At 47.1% G+C, this 21,406-nt stretch overlaps 6 protein-coding genes across 6 annotated transcripts in view; all 6 read left to right on the plus strand.

The window, feature by feature from the left end:
• The first annotated feature begins 38 nt into the window (after positions 1-38).
• LOC121685609 lies at positions 39-3,551 on the plus strand. The gene is made up of 15 exons (XM_042066214.1): positions 39-145; positions 280-426; positions 517-725; positions 826-929; positions 1,050-1,168; positions 1,266-1,433; positions 1,540-1,739; positions 1,869-1,981; positions 2,132-2,238; positions 2,385-2,561; positions 2,686-2,894; positions 3,024-3,121; positions 3,236-3,267; positions 3,386-3,407; positions 3,520-3,551. The coding sequence occupies exons 1-15, from the start codon at positions 122-124 to the stop codon at positions 3,549-3,551; spliced, it is 1,761 nt and encodes a 586-aa protein (XP_041922148.1). The 5' UTR covers positions 39-121.
• A 60-nt stretch (positions 3,552-3,611) lies between these two features.
• On the plus strand, positions 3,612-7,125 carry LOC121685610. The gene is made up of 15 exons (XM_042066215.1): positions 3,612-3,718; positions 3,853-3,999; positions 4,090-4,298; positions 4,399-4,502; positions 4,623-4,741; positions 4,840-5,007; positions 5,114-5,313; positions 5,443-5,555; positions 5,706-5,812; positions 5,959-6,135; positions 6,260-6,468; positions 6,598-6,695; positions 6,810-6,841; positions 6,960-6,981; positions 7,094-7,125. Exons 1-15 carry the CDS (start codon positions 3,695-3,697, stop codon positions 7,123-7,125), a joined length of 1,761 nt encoding a protein of 586 aa, XP_041922149.1. The 5' UTR covers positions 3,612-3,694.
• Positions 7,126-7,185: 60 nt separating this feature from the next.
• Positions 7,186-10,694, plus strand: LOC121685611. The gene is made up of 15 exons (XM_042066217.1): positions 7,186-7,292; positions 7,427-7,573; positions 7,663-7,871; positions 7,972-8,075; positions 8,196-8,314; positions 8,413-8,580; positions 8,687-8,886; positions 9,016-9,128; positions 9,279-9,385; positions 9,532-9,708; positions 9,833-10,041; positions 10,171-10,268; positions 10,383-10,414; positions 10,533-10,554; positions 10,663-10,694. The coding sequence occupies exons 1-15, from the start codon at positions 7,269-7,271 to the stop codon at positions 10,692-10,694; spliced, it is 1,761 nt and encodes a 586-aa protein (XP_041922151.1). The 5' UTR covers positions 7,186-7,268.
• Positions 10,695-10,754: 60 nt separating this feature from the next.
• LOC121685613 lies at positions 10,755-14,263 on the plus strand. The gene is made up of 15 exons (XM_042066220.1): positions 10,755-10,861; positions 10,996-11,142; positions 11,232-11,440; positions 11,541-11,644; positions 11,765-11,883; positions 11,982-12,149; positions 12,256-12,455; positions 12,585-12,697; positions 12,848-12,954; positions 13,101-13,277; positions 13,402-13,610; positions 13,740-13,837; positions 13,952-13,983; positions 14,102-14,123; positions 14,232-14,263. The coding sequence occupies exons 1-15, from the start codon at positions 10,838-10,840 to the stop codon at positions 14,261-14,263; spliced, it is 1,761 nt and encodes a 586-aa protein (XP_041922154.1). The 5' UTR covers positions 10,755-10,837.
• A 60-nt stretch (positions 14,264-14,323) lies between these two features.
• Positions 14,324-17,836, plus strand: LOC121685614. Its single transcript, XM_042066221.1, has 15 exons — positions 14,324-14,430; positions 14,565-14,711; positions 14,801-15,009; positions 15,110-15,213; positions 15,334-15,452; positions 15,551-15,718; positions 15,825-16,024; positions 16,154-16,266; positions 16,417-16,523; positions 16,670-16,846; positions 16,971-17,179; positions 17,309-17,406; positions 17,521-17,552; positions 17,671-17,692; positions 17,805-17,836. The coding sequence occupies exons 1-15, from the start codon at positions 14,407-14,409 to the stop codon at positions 17,834-17,836; spliced, it is 1,761 nt and encodes a 586-aa protein (XP_041922155.1). The 5' UTR covers positions 14,324-14,406.
• Positions 17,837-17,896: 60 nt separating this feature from the next.
• Positions 17,897-21,406, plus strand: part of LOC121685615 — a 7,177-nt gene continuing 3,667 nt past the window's right edge. Inside the window, exons 1-15 of the mRNA XM_042066222.1 lie at positions 17,897-18,003; positions 18,138-18,284; positions 18,374-18,582; positions 18,683-18,786; positions 18,907-19,025; positions 19,124-19,291; positions 19,398-19,597; positions 19,727-19,839; positions 19,990-20,096; positions 20,243-20,419; positions 20,544-20,752; positions 20,881-20,978; positions 21,093-21,124; positions 21,243-21,264; positions 21,377-21,404. Of these exons, the coding sequence (XP_041922156.1) occupies positions 17,980-18,003; positions 18,138-18,284; positions 18,374-18,582; positions 18,683-18,786; positions 18,907-19,025; positions 19,124-19,291; positions 19,398-19,597; positions 19,727-19,839; positions 19,990-20,096; positions 20,243-20,419; positions 20,544-20,752; positions 20,881-20,978; positions 21,093-21,124; positions 21,243-21,264; positions 21,377-21,404 (1,757 nt within the window). The 5' untranslated portion in view covers positions 17,897-17,979. The remainder of the gene's footprint in view (positions 18,004-18,137; positions 18,285-18,373; positions 18,583-18,682; positions 18,787-18,906; positions 19,026-19,123; positions 19,292-19,397; positions 19,598-19,726; positions 19,840-19,989; positions 20,097-20,242; positions 20,420-20,543; positions 20,753-20,880; positions 20,979-21,092; positions 21,125-21,242; positions 21,265-21,376; positions 21,405-21,406) is intronic.

The raw sequence follows: 21,406 nt of genomic DNA on the forward strand, positions 1-21,406 counted from the left end.
AAGTTTTGAAGTAGTCTGTGTCAGACATGTCAGTAACGTGTTTTCCATTGTGACACACAGCATCTCAGAGCAGGATCTCCTGGCCTCTGTGAACTCCACTGGGACGCTTTGCAATTTCAGCATGGGAGACCTCGCATGCTCCTCGGTAGGCGTACACGGACCTTGCCGGCAAATGCTTTCGGAAGTGCTTGCAGGCATCATTTGGTGTTTTGGCATCCAACAGCTAAAGTTAGGCTTGGGCCCGTTGTCATTAATCACACTTTTCTTGTCTTCCTTAAGCTGGAATCTCTATCTGCGGACGGCTTGGCCACACTGCTGGAGTGCAAGCTTCCCAACAGCAACAGTTATCCCAAAGAAACCTGGAAGGCCTTCTTTGTCAAAGTGGCCGGCATCCTTGATGAAGCCCTTGTCCAATATTCTGGCAAGGTAGGTGTGGTTCTCCAGTCTTACCCAACTCTTCAGCATCATAAGCGGACGTGGACATGAACAATGTTCCCCCCCCCCCCCTCTTTACAGGTCCAAAACCTCACTCTGTCCGTGCCCACGGTCCTCGAAGTGATACGAGAAGTCAAACTCAACGACTTAACTGAAGCGCAGTTGAAAGACAAAGCATTCATCAGCCAGTGGTTTAACATCAGACTGGGGCCATTTTTACCATCTGTGACCCCAATGTTCCTGACATGCCTAACCAACCAGAGTTTCAGTTGTGAGACCTTCCAGGCTGTGTACGTACAGACACTCTACAGACACTCAATACTTAACGCCGCTTCAATGTTCCTCACGAGCAAGGTGATCTTATGTATTCTTCTGTCTTTCTCCATTCAGGGTGGCAGCTCTCAGCAACCGGTCAACAGCCATGAATGAGGAGCAAAAGAAAGCCATCTTCACTAGCTTCCTGTATCCGTTCCTATCAAGAGGAGACTCATCAGGTTTGTACTTGGGAAAAGACTTCTAGGCTTTGACAAAAGGTTCATACTTGACATGGTAATGTCTCTCAACAGTCAGAGAACCTGCGTGGCTATAGTCTTTCTTTGCTGCATTTGTTTCAGATCCTGGCTGCATTACTGGCACCATGGGCAGCAAAGACTGGCTTCAGACTAACTTTGGCCAATTTTCGGTTTATGCGCCTCTGGAAGATCTACAAAAACTCAATGTCAACTTCTCCAGCGTAAGTGGCTTGTACTTTTCCTGATTGTGCACACAAAATATCCTGTTAGCTTCCCGGCCCAGCAGGCCTCTAACTGCTTTTGCGTTGCCCATTGCAGTTTGAGTCTCTGGAACTGCTGACACCATCCCAGGCAGCGCAGCTGACTCTGACGTCCGGAGCACTGAATGACACCACCAAAATCACGGCCATCTTTCAAGTCCTGTTGGTGGGAGATGCTCTCGAAAATGTTGACGCGTTTCTGACGACGCTGAGCGCGGCTCCTGAGGTAATTCACACCATCAAGTTAAGACGACAAAGATTTCCAGCACACCACACTGGTGCGCTTCATAAGGGATATGAGCGCTGATGTACTGTATGTCCTGTTTCCACAGATTCCAGATATTGCCCCTCCCGTGAGAGACTTTGTCATGAACAGCACCTTCCAAGTCATCAGTGTCAATTTCTTGCACTTTGATGTATCAGCCTGGATCTCCTGGTTCCAAGTGAAACTCATTCCTATTCTCCCCAGTTTCACTACAGTGATGCTCACTCAAACAACTGCACAGGCAAACTGCACCAACTACCAAGTCATGTAAGCACGGTGCATTCTCTCTGATGATCACCAGACCTGAATGATGCCAGTTGCCACGGCAGTAGAAATGCCTGATGTGGGCTAGCAAGCTTCCTAACTTTTGATATGTGAACAATTCTTCTCTCGTAGTGTGAGAGGAATGGGCATCGTCTTCGAAAAGATGCCGCTGAGCAGAAGAAAAGGAATCGCCAACGTCCTCGTCCAACATCTCAAGCAATTTTCCGCCACGTTCAGCGAGATAGGTATTTGACCACACTATCGTACTTAACCTGGGTTTTGACGAAAGGTTTCCAGAGCCTTGTTAGAGCTTGCCATTTTCTTAGTGTTGCTCAAAATTCCAGAAATGGTAGCACTTACCTCAGGCTTTGACCAAGGTTTGGTTTATTTTGTAGCCTGCAGACTTGACATCCGGAATGATGCCCAATGGCTAGAGGTCAACCTGGGTCCTTTCGCCAAAGAAGTAGACTACTCTGCTTTGAAGGAGCTGAACATTACAGGAGTAAGAAACACCTTATTTGTACTCTCCAACTTTCCTGTCCACAGCGCACGCCGCACCATTAAAGAAAGTGCTTTTTGCCATTTCAAGATTTAGCTGCGGGCACTTGCATGGACTTTTTTTCACCAATAATTATTTTGCTTCCACAGCTGGCAACTTTGGATTTGCTTTCACCAGAGCAGAAAGCTGAGCTGGTTCTGGATCCCAGCACCGGTGCTCTGGAGAATGTGACTGTCTTGAAGGAAGTCTTTGTCAGCGTAACAGCATCTCCAGAAGTTGAGCAACTCGACGACTTCTTCCAGACTTTTGTCATTTTCACAATACAGGTGAGGGTGTAGCAATAAAGGTCAAACTTGACCACTGCCCAAAACGCACCTGGATCGACAGTGGCAACCAATATAGGTCTGTGTCTGGCCTCATGCCTAACTCATTTGTCTTTTTGCCTTTTAGCAAAACATCACCTACATTACAAACACTGCTGTGAGAGACACCATGCTCAACCTGACACTGACAGCCCTGGCTCCCAGATTCCCCACCTTCCAACCCAGCGACTTCACCTTGTGGTTCCAAGTCAATCTGGCTGTTCTGCTGGTCAGCATCCGTCCTGCGAGTCTGAACGTCATCCCCATGAACATCAGCTGCGACTCTCTCAAAGCCATGTGAGACACTCATACCTCTTTTTTTTTTCAATTTCAGCAGAGGTCCTACCACCAGTGTAAAGTTTAAATTAGGCAAATGACAAAATTTGCAATCTCGAGCTGATGCATATGACATTTCCTTTGACTTAGAATCGGGGCTTTTGACAAATCTTTGAAAACGCTCCCACCGGGTGTCTCAGCAGACCTCCAGTCAAGCAGAGACTACCTGGAACAGAGGTTGCCTCCAGGTACGAGATGCACAACTGGTGATGTGATGCTTATGTGTAGAGTATGTGATTCCTTCTTGGTATGACTGTGGCCTGCTCTCCTCTAAGCTTTGCCCTTTTTGTCTCCTCATACAGGCTGTACACCACCACCACCTCCAGTGGGCGTGGTAAGTAGCCTCTAAAGCAAAATCACACTGCAAAACATGCCCTCACATTGACTTAATGTATTTCCAAGTACCTTGTTATTTCAATGATTCAGCTGAGTTATGTTTTTCTCTCCTCCAGTGCGCAGAGACCGTGGTGGATGGTAAGTCCCTCTCCAGGGTGCCTAGTATTTGTCTTTTCAAAGAAACATGTATTTGTCTTAAAATTGGTTTGGTCCCTAAAATCTTTCTTCATGTGAATCTTGTCTTTTACAGAGGAGAGTCTTTGTGCTAACGTCAGCAGGTGAGTGAACCATTAGAGGCATAGTCAAGTTTTGAAGTAGTCTGTGTCAGACATGTCAGTAACGTGTTTTCCATTGTGACACACAGCATCTCAGAGCAGGATCTCCTGGCCTCTGTGAACTCCACTGGGACGCTTTGCAATTTCAGCATGGGAGACCTCGCATGCTCCTCGGTAGGCGTACACGGACCTTGCCGGCAAATGCTTTCGGAAGTGCTTGCAGGCATCATTTGGTGTTTTGGCATCCAACAGCTAAAGTTAGGCTTGGGCCCGTTGTCATTAATCACACTTTTCTTGTCTTCCTTAAGCTGGAATCTCTATCTGCGGACGGCTTGGCCACACTGCTGGAGTGCAAGCTTCCCAACAGCAACAGTTATCCCAAAGAAACCTGGAAGGCCTTCTTTGTCAAAGTGGCCGGCATCCTTGATGAAGCCCTTGTCCAATATTCTGGCAAGGTAGGTGTGGTTCTCCAGTCTTACCCAACTCTTCAGCATCATAAGCGGACGTGGACATGAACAATGTTCCCCCCCCCCCCCTCTTTACAGGTCCAAAACCTCACTCTGTCCGTGCCCACGGTCCTCGAAGTGATACGAGAAGTCAAACTCAACGACTTAACTGAAGCGCAGTTGAAAGACAAAGCATTCATCAGCCAGTGGTTTAACATCAGACTGGGGCCATTTTTACCATCTGTGACCCCAATGTTCCTGACATGCCTAACCAACCAGAGTTTCAGTTGTGAGACCTTCCAGGCTGTGTACGTACAGACACTCTACAGACACTCAATACTTAACGCCGCTTCAATGTTCCTCACGAGCAAGGTGATCTTATGTATTCTTCTGTCTTTCTCCATTCAGGGTGGCAGCTCTCAGCAACCGGTCAACAGCCATGAATGAGGAGCAAAAGAAAGCCATCTTCACTAGCTTCCTGTATCCGTTCCTATCAAGAGGAGACTCATCAGGTTTGTGCTTGGGAAAAGACTTCTAGGCTTTGACAAAAGGTTCATACTTGACATGGTAATGTCTCTCAACAGTCAGAGAACCTGCGTGGCTATAGTCTTTCTTTGCTGCATTTGTTTCAGATCCTGGCTGCATTACTGGCACCATGGGCAGCAAAGACTGGCTTCAGACTAACTTTGGCCAATTTTCGGTTTATGCGCCTCTGGAAGATCTACAAAAACTCAATGTCAACTTCTCCAGCGTAAGTGGCTTGTACTTTTTCCTGATTGTGCACACAAAATATCCTGTTAGCTTCCCGGCCCAGCAGGCCTCTAACTGCTTTTGCGTTGCCCATTGCAGTTTGAGTCTCTGGAACTGCTGACACCATCCCAGGCAGCGCAGCTGACTCTGACGTCCGGAGCACTGAATGACACCACCAAAATCACGGCCATCTTTCAAGTCCTGTTGGTGGGAGATGCTCTCGAAAATGTTGACGCGTTTCTGACGACGCTGAGCGCGGCTCCTGAGGTAATTCACACCATCAAGTTAAGACGACAAAGATTTCCAGCACACCACACTGGTGCGCTTCATAAGGGATATGAGCGCTGATGTACTGTATGTCCTGTTTCCACAGATTCCAGATATTGCCCCTCCCGTGAGAGACTTTGTCATGAACAGCACCTTCCAAGTCATCAGTGTCAATTTCTTGCACTTTGATGTATCAGCCTGGATCTCCTGGTTCCAAGTGAAACTCATTCCTATTCTCCCCAGTTTCACTACAGTGATGCTCACTCAAACAACTGCACAGGCAAACTGCACCAACTACCAAATCATGTAAGCACGGTGCATTCTCTCTGATGATCACCAGACCTGAATGATGCCAGTTGCCACGGCAGTAGAAATGCCTGATGTGGGCTAGCAAGCTTCCTAACTTTTGATATGTAAACAATTCTTCTCTCGTAGTGTGAGAGGAATGGGCATCGTCTTCGAAAAGATGCCGCTGAGCAGAAGAAAAGGAATCGCCAACGTCCTCGTCCAACATCTCAAGCAATTTTCCGCCACGTTCAGCGAGATAGGTATTTGACCACACTATCGTACTTAACCTGGGTTTTGACGAAAGGTTTCCAGAGCCTTGTTAGAGCTTGCCATTTTCTTAGTGTTGCTCAAAATTCCAGAAATGGTAGCACTTACCTCAGGCTTTGACCAAGGTTTGGTTTATTTTGTAGCCTGCAGACTTGACATCCGGAATGATGCCCAATGGCTAGAGGTCAACCTGGGTCCTTTCGCCAAAGAAGTAGACTACTCTGCTTTGAAGGAGCTGAACATTACAGGAGTAAGAAACACCTTATTTGTACTCTCCAACTTTCCTGTCCACAGCGCACGCCGCACCATTAAAGAAAGTGCTTTTTGCCATTTCAAGATTTAGCTGCGGGCACTTGCATGGACTTTTTTTCACCAATAATTATTTTGCTTCCACAGCTGGCAACTTTGGATTTGCTTTCACCAGAGCAGAAAGCTGAGCTGGTTCTGGATCCCAGCACCGGTGCTCTGGAGAATGTGACTGTCTTGAAGGAAGTCTTTGTCAGCGTAACAGCATCTCCAGAAGTTGAGCAACTCGACGACTTCTTCCAGACTTTTGTCATTTTCACAATACAGGTGAGGGTGTAGCAATAAAGGTCAAACTTGACCACTGCCCAAAACGCACCTGGATCGACAGTGGCAACCAATATAGGTCTGTGTCTGGCCTCATGCCTAACTCATTTGTCTTTTTGCCTTTTAGCAAAACATCACCTACATTACAAACACTGCTGTGAGAGACACCATGCTCAACCTGACACTGACAGCCCTGGCTCCCAGATTCCCCACCTTCCAACCCAGCGACTTCACCTTGTGGTTCCAAGTCAATCTGGCTGTTCTGCTGGTCAGCATCCGTCCTGCGAGTCTGAACGTCATCCCCATGAACATCAGCTGCGACTCTCTCAAAGCCATGTGAGACACTCATACCTCTTTTTTTTTTCAATTTCAGCAGAGGTCCTACCACCAGTGTAAAGTTTAAATTAGGCAAATGACAAAATTTGCAATCTCGAGCTGATGCATATGACATTTCCTTTGACTTAGAATCGGGGCTTTTGACAAATCTTTGAAAACGCTCCCACCGGGTGTCTCAGCAGACCTCCAGTCAAGCAGAGACTACCTGGAACAGAGGTTGCCTCCAGGTACGAGATGCACAACTGGTGATGTGATGCTTATGTGTAGAGTATGTGATTCCTTCTTGGTATGACTGTGGCCTGCTCTCCTCTAAGCTTTGCCCTTTTTGTCTCCTCATACAGGCTGTACACCACCACCACCTCCAGTGGGCGTGGTAAGTAGCCTCTAAAGCAAAATCACACTGCAAAACATGCCCTCACATTGACTTCATGTATTTCCAAGTACCTTGTTATTTCAATGATTCAGCTGAGTTATGTTTTTCTCTCCTCCAGTGCGCAGAGACCGTGGTGGATGGTAAGTCCCTCTCCAGGGTGCCTAGTATTTGTCTTTTCAAAGAAACATGTATTTGTCTTAAAATTGGTTTGGTCCCTAAAATCTTTCTTCATGTGAATCTTGTCTTTTACAGAGGAGAGTCTTTGTGCTAACGTCAGCAGGTGAGTGAACCATTAGAGGCATAGTCAAGTTTTGAAGTAGTCTGTGTCAGACATGTCAGTAACGTGTTTTCCATTGTGACACACAGCATCTCAGAGCAGGATCTCCTGGCCTCTGTGAACTCCACTGGGACGCTTTGCAATTTCAGCATGGGAGACCTCGCATGCTCCTCGGTAGGCGTACACGGACCTTGCCGGCAAATGCTTTCGGAAGTGCTTGCAGGCATCATTTGGTGTTTTGGCATCCAACAGCTAAAGTTAGGCTTGGGCCCGTTGTCATTAATCACACTTTTCTTGTCTTCCTTAAGCTGGAATCTCTATCTGCGGACGGCTTGGCCACACTGCTGGAGTGCAAGCTTCCCAACAGCAACAGTTATCCCAAAGAAACCTGGAAGGCCTTCTTTGTCAAAGTGGCCGGCATCCTTGATGAAGCCCTTGTCCAATATTCTGGCAAGGTAGGTGTGGTTCTCCAGTCTTACCCAACTCTTCAGCATCATAAGCGGACGTGGACATGAACAATGTTCCCCCCCCCCCCTCTTTACAGGTCCAAAACCTCACTCTGTCCGTGCCCACGGTCCTCGAAGTGATACGAGAAGTCAAACTCAACGACTTAACTGAAGCGCAGTTGAAAGACAAAGCATTCATCAGCCAGTGGTTTAACATCAGACTGGGGCCATTTTTACCATCTGTGACCCCAATGTTCCTGACATGCCTAACCAACCAGAGTTTCAGTTGTGAGACCTTCCAGGCTGTGTACGTACAGACACTCTACAGACACTCAATACTTAACGCCGCTTCAATGTTCCTCACGAGCAAGGTGATCTTATGTATTCTTCTGTCTTTCTCCATTCAGGGTGGCAGCTCTCAGCAACCGGTCAACAGCCATGAATGAGGAGCAAAAGAAAGCCATCTTCACTAGCTTCCTGTATCCGTTCCTATCAAGAGGAGACTCATCAGGTTTGTGCTTGGGAAAAGACTTCTAGGCTTTGACAAAAGGTTCATACTTGACATGGTAATGTCTCTCAACAGTCAGAGAACCTGCGTGGCTATAGTCTTTCTTTGCTGCATTTGTTTCAGATCCTGGCTGCATTACTGGCACCATGGGCAGCAAAGACTGGCTTCAGACTAACTTTGGCCAATTTTCGGTTTATGCGCCTCTGGAAGATCTACAAAAACTCAATGTCAACTTCTCCAGCGTAAGTGGCTTGTACTTTTTCCTGATTGTGCACACAAAATATCCTGTTAGCTTCCCGGCCCAGCAGGCCTCTAACTGCTTTTGCGTTGCCCATTGCAGTTTGAGTCTCTGGAACTGCTGACACCATCCCAGGCAGCGCAGCTGACTCTGACGTCCGGAGCACTGAATGACACCACCAAAATCACGGCCATCTTTCAAGTCCTGTTGGTGGGAGATGCTCTCGAAAATGTTGACGCGTTTCTGACGACGCTGAGCGCGGCTCCTGAGGTAATTCACACCATCAAGTTAAGACGACAAAGATTTCCAGCACACCACACTGGTGCGCTTCATAAGGGATATGAGCGCTGATGTACTGTATGTCCTGTTTCCACAGATTCCAGATATTGCCCCTCCCGTGAGAGACTTTGTCATGAACAGCACCTTCCAAGTCATCAGTGTCAATTTCTTGCACTTTGATGTATCAGCCTGGATCTCCTGGTTCCAAGTGAAACTCATTCCTATTCTCCCCAGTTTCACTACAGTGATGCTCACTCAAACAACTGCACAGGCAAACTGCACCAACTACCAAGTCATGTAAGCACGGTGCATTCTCTCTGATGATCACCAGACCTGAATGATGCCAGTTGCCACGGCAGTAGAAATGCCTGATGTGGGCTAGCAAGCTTCCTAACTTTTGATATGTGAACAATTCTTCTCTCGTAGTGTGAGAGGAATGGGCATCGTCTTCGAAAAGATGCCGCTGAGCAGAAGAAAAGGAATCGCCAACGTCCTCGTCCAACATCTCAAGCAATTTTCCGCCACGTTCAGCGAGATAGGTATTTGACCACACTATCGTACTTAACCTGGGTTTTGACGAAAGGTTTCCAGAGCCTTGTTAGAGCTTGCCATTTTCTTAGTGTTGCTCAAAATTCCAGAAATGGTAGCACTTACCTCAGGCTTTGACCAAGGTTTGGTTTATTTTGTAGCCTGCAGACTTGACATCCGGAATGATGCCCAATGGCTAGAGGTCAACCTGGGTCCTTTCGCCAAAGAAGTAGACTACTCTGCTTTGAAGGAGCTGAACATTACAGGAGTAAGAAACACCTTATTTGTACTCTCCAACTTTCCTGTCCACAGCGCACGCCGCACCATTAAAGAAAGTGCTTTTTGCCATTTCAAGATTTAGCTGCGGGCACTTGCATGGACTTTTTTTCACCAATAATTATTTTGCTTCCACAGCTGGCAACTTTGGATTTGCTTTCACCAGAGCAGAAAGCTGAGCTGGTTCTGGATCCCAGCACCGGTGCTCTGGAGAATGTGACTGTCTTGAAGGAAGTCTTTGTCAGCGTAACAGCATCTCCAGAAGTTGAGCAACTCGACGACTTCTTCCAGACTTTTGTCATTTTCACAATACAGGTGAGGGTGTAGCAATAAAGGTCAAACTTGACCACTGCCCAAAACGCACCTGGATCGACAGTGGCAACCAATATAGGTCTGTGTCTGGCCTCATGCCTAACTCATTTGTCTTTTTGCCTTTTAGCAAAACATCACCTACATTACAAACACTGCTGTGAGAGACACCATGCTCAACCTGACACTGACAGCCCTGGCTCCCAGATTCCCCACCTTCCAACCCAGCGACTTCACCTTGTGGTTCCAAGTCAATCTGGCTGTTCTGCTGGTCAGCATCCGTCCTGCGAGTCTGAACGTCATCCCCATGAACATCAGCTGCGACTCTCTCAAAGCCATGTGAGACACTCATACCTCTTTTTTTTTTCAATTTCAGCAGAGGTCCTACCACCAGTGTAAAGTTTAAATTAGGCAAATGACAAAATTTGCAATCTCGAGCTGATGCATATGACATTTCCTTTGACTTAGAATCGGGGCTTTTGACAAATCTTTGAAAACGCTCCCACCGGGTGTCTCAGCAGACCTCCAGTCAAGCAGAGACTACCTGGAACAGAGGTTGCCTCCAGGTACGAGATGCACAACTGGTGATGTGATGCTTATGTGTAGAGTATGTGATTCCTTCTTGGTATGACTGTGGCCTGCTCTCCTCTAAGCTTTGCCCTTTTTGTCTCCTCATACAGGCTGTACACCACCACCACCTCCAGTGGGCGTGGTAAGTAGCCTCTAAAGCAAAATCACACTGCAAAACATGCCCTCACATTGACTTAATGTATTTCCAAGTACCTTGTTATTTCAATGATTCAGCTGAGTTATGTTTTTCTCTCCTCCAGTGCGCAGAGACCGTGGTGGATGGTAAGTCCCTCTCCAGGGTGCCTAGTATTTGTCTTTTCAAAGAAACATGTATTTGTCTTAAAATTGGTTTGGTCCCTAAAATCTTCATGTGAATCTTGTCTTTTACAGAGGAGAGTCTTTGTGCTAACGTCAGCAGGTGAGTGAACCATTAGAGGCATAGTCAAGTTTTGAAGTAGTCTGTGTCAGACATGTCAGTAACGTGTTTTCCATTGTGACACACAGCATCTCAGAGCAGGATCTCCTGGCCTCTGTGAACTCCACTGGGACGCTTTGCAATTTCAGCATGGGAGACCTCGCATGCTCCTCGGTAGGCGTACACGGACCTTGCCGGCAAATGCTTTCGGAAGTGCTTGCAGGCATCATTTGGTGTTTTGGCATCCAACAGCTAAAGTTAGGCTTGGGCCCGTTGTCATTAATCACACTTTTCTTGTCTTCCTTAAGCTGGAATCTCTATCTGCGGACGGCTTGGCCACACTGCTGGAGTGCAAGCTTCCCAACAGCAACAGTTATCCCAAAGAAACCTGGAAGGCCTTCTTTGTCAAAGTGGCCGGCATCCTTGATGAAGCCCTTGTCCAATATTCTGGCAAGGTAGGTGTGGTTCTCCAGTCTTACCCAACTCTTCAGCATCATAAGCGGACGTGGACATGAACAATGTTCCCCCCCCCCCCTCTTTACAGGTCCAAAACCTCACTCTGTCCGTGCCCACGGTCCTCGAAGTGATACGAGAAGTCAAACTCAACGACTTAACTGAAGCGCAGTTGAAAGACAAAGCATTCATCAGCCAGTGGTTTAACATCAGACTGGGGCCATTTTTACCATCTGTGACCCCAATGTTCCTGACATGCCTAACCAACCAGAGTTTCAGTTGTGAGACCTTCCAGGCTGTGTACGTACAGACACTCTACAGACACTCAATACTTAACGCCGCTTCAATGTTCCTCACGAGCAAGGTGATCTTATGTATTCTTCTGTCTTTCTCCATTCAGGGTGGCAGCTCTCAGCAACCGGTCAACAGCCATGAATGAGGAGCAAAAGAAAGCCATCTTCACTAGCTTCCTGTATCCGTTCCTATCAAGAGGAGACTCATCAGGTTTGTGCTTGGGAAAAGACTTCTAGGCTTTGACAAAAGGTTCATACTTGACATGGTAATGTCTCTCAACAGTCAGAGAACCTGCGTGGCTATAGTCTTTCTTTGCTGCATTTGTTTCAGATCCTGGCTGCATTACTGGCACCATGGGCAGCAAAGACTGGCTTCAGACTAACTTTGGCCAATTTTCGGTTTATGCGCCTCTGGAAGATCTACAAAAACTCAATGTCAACTTCTCCAGCGTAAGTGGCTTGTACTTTTTCCTGATTGTGCACACAAAATATCCTGTTAGCTTCCCGGCCCAGCAGGCCTCTAACTGCTTTTGCGTTGCCCATTGCAGTTTGAGTCTCTGGAACTGCTGACACCATCCCAGGCAGCGCAGCTGACTCTGACGTCCGGAGCACTGAATGACACCACCAAAATCACGGCCATCTTTCAAGTCCTGTTGGTGGGAGATGCTCTCGAAAATGTTGACGCGTTTCTGACGACGCTGAGCGCGGCTCCTGAGGTAATTCACACCATCAAGTTAAGACGACAAAGATTTCCAGCACACCACACTGGTGCGCTTCATAAGGGATATGAGCGCTGATGTACTGTATGTCCTGTTTCCACAGATTCCAGATATTGCCCCTCCCGTGAGAGACTTTGTCATGAACAGCACCTTCCAAGTCATCAGTGTCAATTTCTTGCACTTTGATGTATCAGCCTGGATCTCCTGGTTCCAAGTGAAACTCATTCCTATTCTCCCCAGTTTCACTACAGTGATGCTCACTCAAACAACTGCACAGGCAAACTGCACCAACTACCAAGTCATGTAAGCACGGTGCATTCTCTCTGATGATCACCAGACCTGAATGATGCCAGTTGCCACGGCAGTAGAAATGCCTGATGTGGGCTAGCAAGCTTCCTAACTTTTGATATGTGAACAATTCTTCTCTCGTAGTGTGAGAGGAATGGGCATCGTCTTCGAAAAGATGCCGCTGAGCAGAAGAAAAGGAATCGCCAACGTCCTCGTCCAACATCTCAAGCAATTTTCCGCCACGTTCAGCGAGATAGGTATTTGACCACACTATCGTACTTAACCTGGGTTTTGACGAAAGGTTTCCAGAGCCTTGTTAGAGCTTGCCATTTTCTTAGTGTTGCTCAAAATTCCAGAAATGGTAGCACTTACCTCAGGCTTTGACCAAGGTTTGGTTTATTTTGTAGCCTGCAGACTTGACATCCGGAATGATGCCCAATGGCTAGAGGTCAACCTGGGTCCTTTCGCCAAAGAAGTAGACTACTCTGCTTTGAAGGAGCTGAACATTACAGGAGTAAGAAACACCTTATTTGTACTCTCCAACTTTCCTGTCCACAGCGCACGCCGCACCATTAAAGAAAGTGCTTTTTGCCATTTCAAGATTTAGCTGCGGGCACTTGCATGGACTTTTTTTCACCAATAATTATTTTGCTTCCACAGCTGGCAACTTTGGATTTGCTTTCACCAGAGCAGAAAGCTGAGCTGGTTCTGGATCCCAGCACCGGTGCTCTGGAGAATGTGACTGTCTTGAAGGAAGTCTTTGTCAGCGTAACAGCATCTCCAGAAGTTGAGCAACTCGACGACTTCTTCCAGACTTTTGTCATTTTCACAATACAGGTGAGGGTGTAGCAATAAAGGTCAAACTTGACCACTGCCCAAAACGCACCTGGATCGACAGTGGCAACCAATATAGGTCTGTGTCTGGCCTCATGCCTAACTCATTTGTCTTTTTGCCTTTTAGCAAAACATCACCTACATTACAAACACTGCTGTGAGAGACACCATGCTCAACCTGACACTGACAGCCCTGGCTCCCAGATTCCCCACCTTCCAACCCAGCGACTTCACCTTGTGGTTCCAAGTCAATCTGGCTGTTCTGCTGGTCAGCATCCGTCCTGCGAGTCTGAACGTCATCCCCATGAACATCAGCTGCGACTCTCTCAAAGCCATGTGAGACACTCATACCTCTTTTTTTTTTCAATTTCAGCAGAGGTCCTACCACCAGTGTAAAGTTTAAATTAGGCAAATGACAAAATTTGCAATCTCGAGCTGATGCATATGACATTTCCTTTGACTTAGAATCGGGGCTTTTGACAAATCTTTGAAAACGCTCCCACCGGGTGTCTCAGCAGACCTCCAGTCAAGCAGAGACTACCTGGAACAGAGGTTGCCTCCAGGTACGAGATGCACAACTGGTGATGTGATGCTTATGTGTAGAGTATGTGATTCCTTCTTGGTATGACTGTGGCCTGCTCTCCTCTAAGCTTTGCCCTTTTTGTCTCCTCATACAGGCTGTACACCACCACCACCTCCAGTGGGCGTGGTAAGTAGCCTCTAAAGCAAAATCACACTGCAAAACATGCCCTCACATTGACTTAATGTATTTCCAAGTACCTTGTTATTTCAATGATTCAGCTGAGTTATGTTTTTCTCTCCTCCAGTGCGCAGAGACCGTGGTGGATGGTAAGTCCCTCTCCAGGGTGCCTAGTATTTGTCTTTTCAAAGAAACATGTATTTGTCTTAAAATTGGTTTGGTCCCTAAAATCTTCATGTGAATCTTGTCTTTTACAGAGGAGAGTCTTTGTGCTAACGTCAGCAGGTGAGTGAACCATTAGAGGCATAGTCAAGTTTTGAAGTAGTCTGTGTCAGACATGTCAGTAACGTGTTTTCCATTGTGACACACAGCATCTCAGAGCAGGATCTCCTGGCCTCTGTGAACTCCACTGGGACGCTTTGCAATTTCAGCATGGGAGACCTCGCATGCTCCTCGGTAGGCGTACACGGACCTTGCCGGCAAATGCTTTCGGAAGTGCTTGCAGGCATCATTTGGTGTTTTGGCATCCAACAGCTAAAGTTAGGCTTGGGCCCGTTGTCATTAATCACACTTTTCTTGTCTTCCTTAAGCTGGAATCTCTATCTGCGGACGGCTTGGCCACACTGCTGGAGTGCAAGCTTCCCAACAGCAACAGTTATCCCAAAGAAACCTGGAAGGCCTTCTTTGTCAAAGTGGCCGGCATCCTTGATGAAGCCCTTGTCCAATATTCTGGCAAGGTAGGTGTGGTTCTCCAGTCTTACCCAACTCTTCAGCATCATAAGCGGACGTGGACATGAACAATGTTCCCCCCCCCCCCTCTTTACAGGTCCAAAACCTCACTCTGTCCGTGCCCACGGTCCTCGAAGTGATACGAGAAGTCAAACTCAACGACTTAACTGAAGCGCAGTTGAAAGACAAAGCATTCATCAGCCAGTGGTTTAACATCAGACTGGGGCCATTTTTACCATCTGTGACCCCAATGTTCCTGACATGCCTAACCAACCAGAGTTTCAGTTGTGAGACCTTCCAGGCTGTGTACGTACAGACACTCTACAGACACTCAATACTTAACGCCGCTTCAATGTTCCTCACGAGCAAGGTGATCTTATGTATTCTTCTGTCTTTCTCCATTCAGGGTGGCAGCTCTCAGCAACCGGTCAACAGCCATGAATGAGGAGCAAAAGAAAGCCATCTTCACTAGCTTCCTGTATCCGTTCCTATCAAGAGGAGACTCATCAGGTTTGTGCTTGGGAAAAGACTTCTAGGCTTTGACAAAAGGTTCATACTTGACATGGTAATGTCTCTCAACAGTCAGAGAACCTGCGTGGCTATAGTCTTTCTTTGCTGCATTTGTTTCAGATCCTGGCTGCATTACTGGCACCATGGGCAGCAAAGACTGGCTTCAGACTAACTTTGGCCAATTTTCGGTTTATGCGCCTCTGGAAGATCTACAAAAACTCAATGTCAACTTCTCCAGCGTAAGTGGCTTGTACTTTTTCCTGATTGTGCACACAAAATATCCTGTTAGCTTCCCGGCCCAGCAGGCCTCTAACTGCTTTTGCGTTGCCCATTGCAGTTTGAGTCTCTGGAACTGCTGACACCATCCCAGGCAGCGCAGCTGACTCTGACGTCCGGAGCACTGAATGACACCACCAAAATCACGGCCATCTTTCAAGTCCTGTTGGTGGGAGATGCTCTCGAAAATGTTGACGCGTTTCTGACGACGCTGAGCGCGGCTCCTGAGGTAATTCACACCATCAAGTTAAGACGACAAAGATTTCCAGCACACCACACTGGTGCGCTTCATAAGGGATATGAGCGCTGATGTACTGTATGTCCTGTTTCCACAGATTCCAGATATTGCCCCTCCCGTGAGAGACTTTGTCATGAACAGCACCTTCCAAGTCATCAGTGTCAATTTCTTGCACTTTGATGTATCAGCCTGGATCTCCTGGTTCCAAGTGAAACTCATTCCTATTCTCCCCAGTTTCACTACAGTGATGCTCACTCAAACAACTGCACAGGCAAACTGCACCAACTACCAAGTCATGTAAGCACGGTGCATTCTCTCTGATGATCACCAGACCTGAATGATGCCAGTTGCCACGGCAGTAGAAATGCCTGATGTGGGCTAGCAAGCTTCCTAACTTTTGATATGTGAACAATTCTTCTCTCGTAGTGTGAGAGGAATGGGCATCGTCTTCGAAAAGATGCCGCTGAGCAGAAGAAAAGGAATCGCCAACGTCCTCGTCCAACATCTCAAGCAATTTTCCGCCACGTTCAGCGAGATAGGTATTTGACCACACTATCGTACTTAACCTGGGTTTTGACGAAAGGTTTCCAGAGCCTTGTTAGAGCTTGCCATTTTCTTAGTGTTGCTCAAAATTCCAGAAATGGTAGCACTTACCTCAGGCTTTGACCAAGGTTTGGTTTATTTTGTAGCCTGCAGACTTGACATCCGGAATGATGCCCAATGGCTAGAGGTCAACCTGGGTCCTTTCGCCAAAGAAGTAGACTACTCTGCTTTGAAGGAGCTGAACATTACAGGAGTAAGAAACACCTTATTTGTACTCTCCAACTTTCCTGTCCACAGCGCACGCCGCACCATTAAAGAAAGTGCTTTTTGCCATTTCAAGATTTAGCTGCGGGCACTTGCATGGACTTTTTTTCACCAATAATTATTTTGCTTCCACAGCTGGCAACTTTGGATTTGCTTTCACCAGAGCAGAAAGCTGAGCTGGTTCTGGATCCCAGCACCGGTGCTCTGGAGAATGTGACTGTCTTGAAGGAAGTCTTTGTCAGCGTAACAGCATCTCCAGAAGTTGAGCAACTCGACGACTTCTTCCAGACTTTTGTCATTTTCACAATACAGGTGAGGGTGTAGCAATAAAGGTCAAACTTGACCACTGCCCAAAACGCACCTGGATCGACAGTGGCAACCAATATAGGTCTGTGTCTGGCCTCATGCCTAACTCATTTGTCTTTTTGCCTTTTAGCAAAACATCACCTACATTACAAACACTGCTGTGAGAGACACCATGCTCAACCTGACACTGACAGCCCTGGCTCCCAGATTCCCCACCTTCCAACCCAGCGACTTCACCTTGTGGTTCCAAGTCAATCTGGCTGTTCTGCTGGTCAGCATCCGTCCTGCGAGTCTGAACGTCATCCCCATGAACATCAGCTGCGACTCTCTCAAAGCCATGTGAGACACTCATACCTCTTTTTTTTTTCAATTTCAGCAGAGGTCCTACCACCAGTGTAAAGTTTAAATTAGGCAAATGACAAAATTTGCAATCTCGAGCTGATGCATATGACATTTCCTTTGACTTAGAATCGGGGCTTTTGACAAATCTTTGAAAACGCTCCCACCGGGTGTCTCAGCAGACCTCCAGTCAAGCAGAGACTACCTGGAACAGAGGTTGCCTCCAGGTACGAGATGCACAACTGGTGATGTGATGCTTATGTGTAGAGTATGTGATTCCTTCTTGGTATGACTGTGGCCTGCTCTCCTCTAAGCTTTGCCCTTTTTGTCTCCTCATACAGGCTGTACACCACCACCACCTCCAGTGGGCGTGGTAAGTAGCCTCTAAAGCAAAATCACACTGCAAAACATGCCCTCACATTGACTTCATGTATTTCCAAGTACCTTGTTATTTCAATGATTCAGCTGAGTTATGTTTTTCTCTCCTCCAGTGCGCAGAGACCGTGGTGGATGGTAAGTCCCTCTCCAGGGTGCCTAGTATTTGTCTTTTCAAAGAAACATGTATTTGTCTTAAAATTGGTTTGGTCCCTAAAATCTTTCTTCATGTGAATCTTGTCTTTTACAGAGGAGAGTCTTTGTGCTAACGTCAGCAGGTGAGTGAACCATTAGAGGCATAGTCAAGTTTTGAAGTAGTCTGTGTCAGACATGTCAGTAACGTGTTTTCCATTGTGACACACAGCATCTCAGAGCAGGATCTCCTGGCCTCTGTGAACTCCACTGGGACGCTTTGCAATTTCAGCATGGGAGACCTCGCATGCTCCTCGGTAGGCGTACACGGACCTTGCCGGCAAATGCTTTCGGAAGTGCTTGCAGGCATCATTTGGTGTTTTGGCATCCAACAGCTAAAGTTAGGCTTGGGCCCGTTGTCATTAATCACACTTTTCTTGTCTTCCTTAAGCTGGAATCTCTATCTGCGGACGGCTTGGCCACACTGCTGGAGTGCAAGCTTCCCAACAGCAACAGTTATCCCAAAGAAACCTGGAAGGCCTTCTTTGTCAAAGTGGCCGGCATCCTTGATGAAGCCCTTGTCCAATATTCTGGCAAGGTAGGTGTGGTTCTCCAGTCTTACCCAACTCTTCAGCATCATAAGCGGACGTGGACATGAACAATGTTCCCCCCCCCCCCTCTTTACAGGTCCAAAACCTCACTCTGTCCGTGCCCACGGTCCTCGAAGTGATACGAGAAGTCAAACTCAACGACTTAACTGAAGCGCAGTTGAAAGACAAAGCATTCATCAGCCAGTGGTTTAACATCAGACTGGGGCCATTTTTACCATCTGTGACCCCAATGTTCCTGACATGCCTAACCAACCAGAGTTTCAGTTGTGAGACCTTCCAGGCTGTGTACGTACAGACACTCTACAGACACTCAATACTTAACGCCGCTTCAATGTTCCTCACGAGCAAGGTGATCTTATGTATTCTTCTGTCTTTCTCCATTCAGGGTGGCAGCTCTCAGCAACCGGTCAACAGCCATGAATGAGGAGCAAAAGAAAGCCATCTTCACTAGCTTCCTGTATCCGTTCCTATCAAGAGGAGACTCATCAGGTTTGTGCTTGGGAAAAGACTTCTAGGCTTTGACAAAAGGTTCATACTTGACATGGTAATGTCTCTCAACAGTCAGAGAACCTGCGTGGCTATAGTCTTTCTTTGCTGCATTTGTTTCAGATCCTGGCTGCATTACTGGCACCATGGGCAGCAAAGACTGGCTTCAGACTAACTTTGGCCAATTTTCGGTTTATGCGCCTCTGGAAGATCTACAAAAACTCAATGTCAACTTCTCCAGCGTAAGTGGCTTGTACTTTTTCCTGATTGTGCACACAAAATATCCTGTTAGCTTCCCGGCCCAGCAGGCCTCTAACTGCTTTTGCGTTGCCCATTGCAGTTTGAGTCTCTGGAACTGCTGACACCATCCCAGGCAGCGCAGCTGACTCTGACGTCCGGAGCACTGAATGACACCACCAAAATCACGGCCATCTTTCAAGTCCTGTTGGTGGGAGATGCTCTCGAAAATGTTGACGCGTTTCTGACGACGCTGAGCGCGGCTCCTGAGGTAATTCACACCATCAAGTTAAGACGACAAAGATTTCCAGCACACCACACTGGTGCGCTTCATAAGGGATATGAGCGCTGATGTACTGTATGTCCTGTTTCCACAGATTCCAGATATTGCCCCTCCCGTGAGAGACTTTGTCATGAACAGCACCTTCCAAGTCATCAGTGTCAATTTCTTGCACTTTGATGTATCAGCCTGGATCTCCTGGTTCCAAGTGAAACTCATTCCTATTCTCCCCAGTTTCACTACAGTGATGCTCACTCAAACAACTGCACAGGCAAACTGCACCAACTACCAAGTCATGTAAGCACGGTGCATTCTCTCTGATGATCACCAGACCTGAATGATGCCAGTTGCCACGGCAGTAGAAATGCCTGATGTGGGCTAGCAAGCTTCCTAACTTTTGATATGTGAACAATTCTTCTCTCGTAGTGTGAGAGGAATGGGCATCGTCTTCGAAAAGATGCCGCTGAGCAGAAGAAAAGGAATCGCCAACGTCCTCGTCCAACATCTCAAGCAATTTTCCGCCACGTTCAGCGAGATAGGTATTTGACCACACTATCGTACTTAACCTGGGTTTTGACGAAAGGTTTCCAGAGCCTTGTTAGAGCTTGCCATTTTCTTAGTGTTGCTCAAAATTCCAGAAATGGTAGCACTTACCTCAGGCTTTGACCAAGGTTTGGTTTATTTTGTAGCCTGCAGACTTGACATCCGGAATGATGCCCAATGGCTAGAGGTCAACCTGGGTCCTTTCGCCAAAGAAGTAGACTACTCTGCTTTGAAGGAGCTGAACATTACAGGAGTAAGAAACACCTTATTTGTACTCTCCAACTTTCCTGTCCACAGCGCACGCCGCACCATTAAAGAAAGTGCTTTTTGCCATTTCAAGATTTAGCTGCGGGCACTTGCATGGACTTTTTTTCACCAATAATTATTTTGCTTCCACAGCTGGCAACTTTGGATTTGCTTTCACCAGAGCAGAAAGCTGAGCTGGTTCTGGATCCCAGCACCGGTGCTCTGGAGAATGTGACTGTCTTGAAGGAAGTCTTTGTCAGCGTAACAGCATCTCCAGAAGTTGAGCAACTCGACGACTTCTTCCAGACTTTTGTCATTTTCACAATACAGGTGAGGGTGTAGCAATAAAGGTCAAACTTGACCACTGCCCAAAACGCACCTGGATCGACAGTGGCAACCAATATAGGTCTGTGTCTGGCCTCATGCCTAACTCATTTGTCTTTTTGCCTTTTAGCAAAACATCACCTACATTACAAACACTGCTGTGAGAGACACCATGCTCAACCTGACACTGACAGCCCTGGCTCCCAGATTCCCCACCTTCCAACCCAGCGACTTCACCTTGTGGTTCCAAGTCAATCTGGCTGTTCTGCTGGTCAGCATCCGTCCTGCGAGTCTGAACGTCATCCCCATGAACATCAGCTGCGACTCTCTCAAAGCCATGTGAGACACTCATACCTCTTTTTTTTTCAATTTCAGCAGAGGTCCTACCACCAGTGTAAAGTTTAAATTAGGCAAATGACAAAATTTGCAATCTCGAGCTGATGCATATGACATTTCCTTTGACTTAGAATCGGGGCTTTTGACAAATCTTTGAAAACGCTCCCACCGGGTGTCTCAGCAGACCTCCAGTCAAGCAGAGACTACCTGGAACAGAGGTTGCCTCCAGGTACGAGATGCACAACTGGTGATGTGATGCTTATGTGTAGAGTATGTGATTCCTTCTTGGTATGACTGTGGCCTGCTCTCCTCTAAGCTTTGCCCTTTTTGTCTCCTCATACAGGCTGTACACCACCACCACCTCCAGTGGGCGTGGTAAGTAGCCTCTAAAGCAAAATCACACTGCAAAACATGCCCTCACATTGACTTCATGTATTTCCAAGTACCTTGTTATTTCAATGATTCAGCTGAGTTATGTTTTTCTCTCCTCCAGTGCGCAGAGACCGTGGTGGATGGTAAGTCCCTCTCCAGGGTGCCTAGTATTTGTCTTTTCAAAGAAACATGTATTTGTCTTAAAATTGGTTTGGTCCCTAAAATCTTTCTTCATGTGAATCTTGTCTTTTACAGAGGAGAGTCTTTGTGCTAACGTCAGCAGGT

This window comes from Alosa sapidissima, chromosome 16 (assembly GCF_018492685.1).
Source record: "Alosa sapidissima isolate fAloSap1 chromosome 16, fAloSap1.pri, whole genome shotgun sequence".
Classification (NCBI taxonomy): Eukaryota; Metazoa; Chordata; class Actinopteri; order Clupeiformes; family Clupeidae; genus Alosa; species Alosa sapidissima.

Coding starts and splice junctions, on each gene's coding strand:
- LOC121685613 (XM_042066220.1), top strand. CDS start 10,838: ATGGGAGACCTCGCATGCTCCTCG. Junction 12,955..13,100: donor AGGAGCTGAACATTACAGGA/GTAAGAAACACC, acceptor TTGCTTCCACAG/CTGGCAACTTTGGATTTGCT. Junction 13,984..14,101: donor CACCACCTCCAGTGGGCGTG/GTAAGTAGCCTC, acceptor TCTCTCCTCCAG/TGCGCAGAGACCGTGGTGGA.
- LOC121685609 (XM_042066214.1), top strand. CDS start 122: ATGGGAGACCTCGCATGCTCCTCG. Junction 146..279: donor GAGACCTCGCATGCTCCTCG/GTAGGCGTACAC, acceptor GTCTTCCTTAAG/CTGGAATCTCTATCTGCGGA. Junction 3,268..3,385: donor CACCACCTCCAGTGGGCGTG/GTAAGTAGCCTC, acceptor TCTCTCCTCCAG/TGCGCAGAGACCGTGGTGGA.
- LOC121685614 (XM_042066221.1), top strand. CDS start 14,407: ATGGGAGACCTCGCATGCTCCTCG. Junction 16,524..16,669: donor AGGAGCTGAACATTACAGGA/GTAAGAAACACC, acceptor TTGCTTCCACAG/CTGGCAACTTTGGATTTGCT. Junction 17,407..17,520: donor GGAACAGAGGTTGCCTCCAG/GTACGAGATGCA, acceptor CTCCTCATACAG/GCTGTACACCACCACCACCT.
- LOC121685611 (XM_042066217.1), top strand. CDS start 7,269: ATGGGAGACCTCGCATGCTCCTCG. Junction 7,574..7,662: donor TTGTCCAATATTCTGGCAAG/GTAGGTGTGGTT, acceptor CCCTCTTTACAG/GTCCAAAACCTCACTCTGTC. Junction 10,555..10,662: donor CGCAGAGACCGTGGTGGATG/GTAAGTCCCTCT, acceptor TGTCTTTTACAG/AGGAGAGTCTTTGTGCTAAC.
- LOC121685610 (XM_042066215.1), top strand. CDS start 3,695: ATGGGAGACCTCGCATGCTCCTCG. Junction 4,503..4,622: donor ATCAAGAGGAGACTCATCAG/GTTTGTGCTTGG, acceptor CATTTGTTTCAG/ATCCTGGCTGCATTACTGGC. Junction 4,742..4,839: donor TCAATGTCAACTTCTCCAGC/GTAAGTGGCTTG, acceptor TGCCCATTGCAG/TTTGAGTCTCTGGAACTGCT.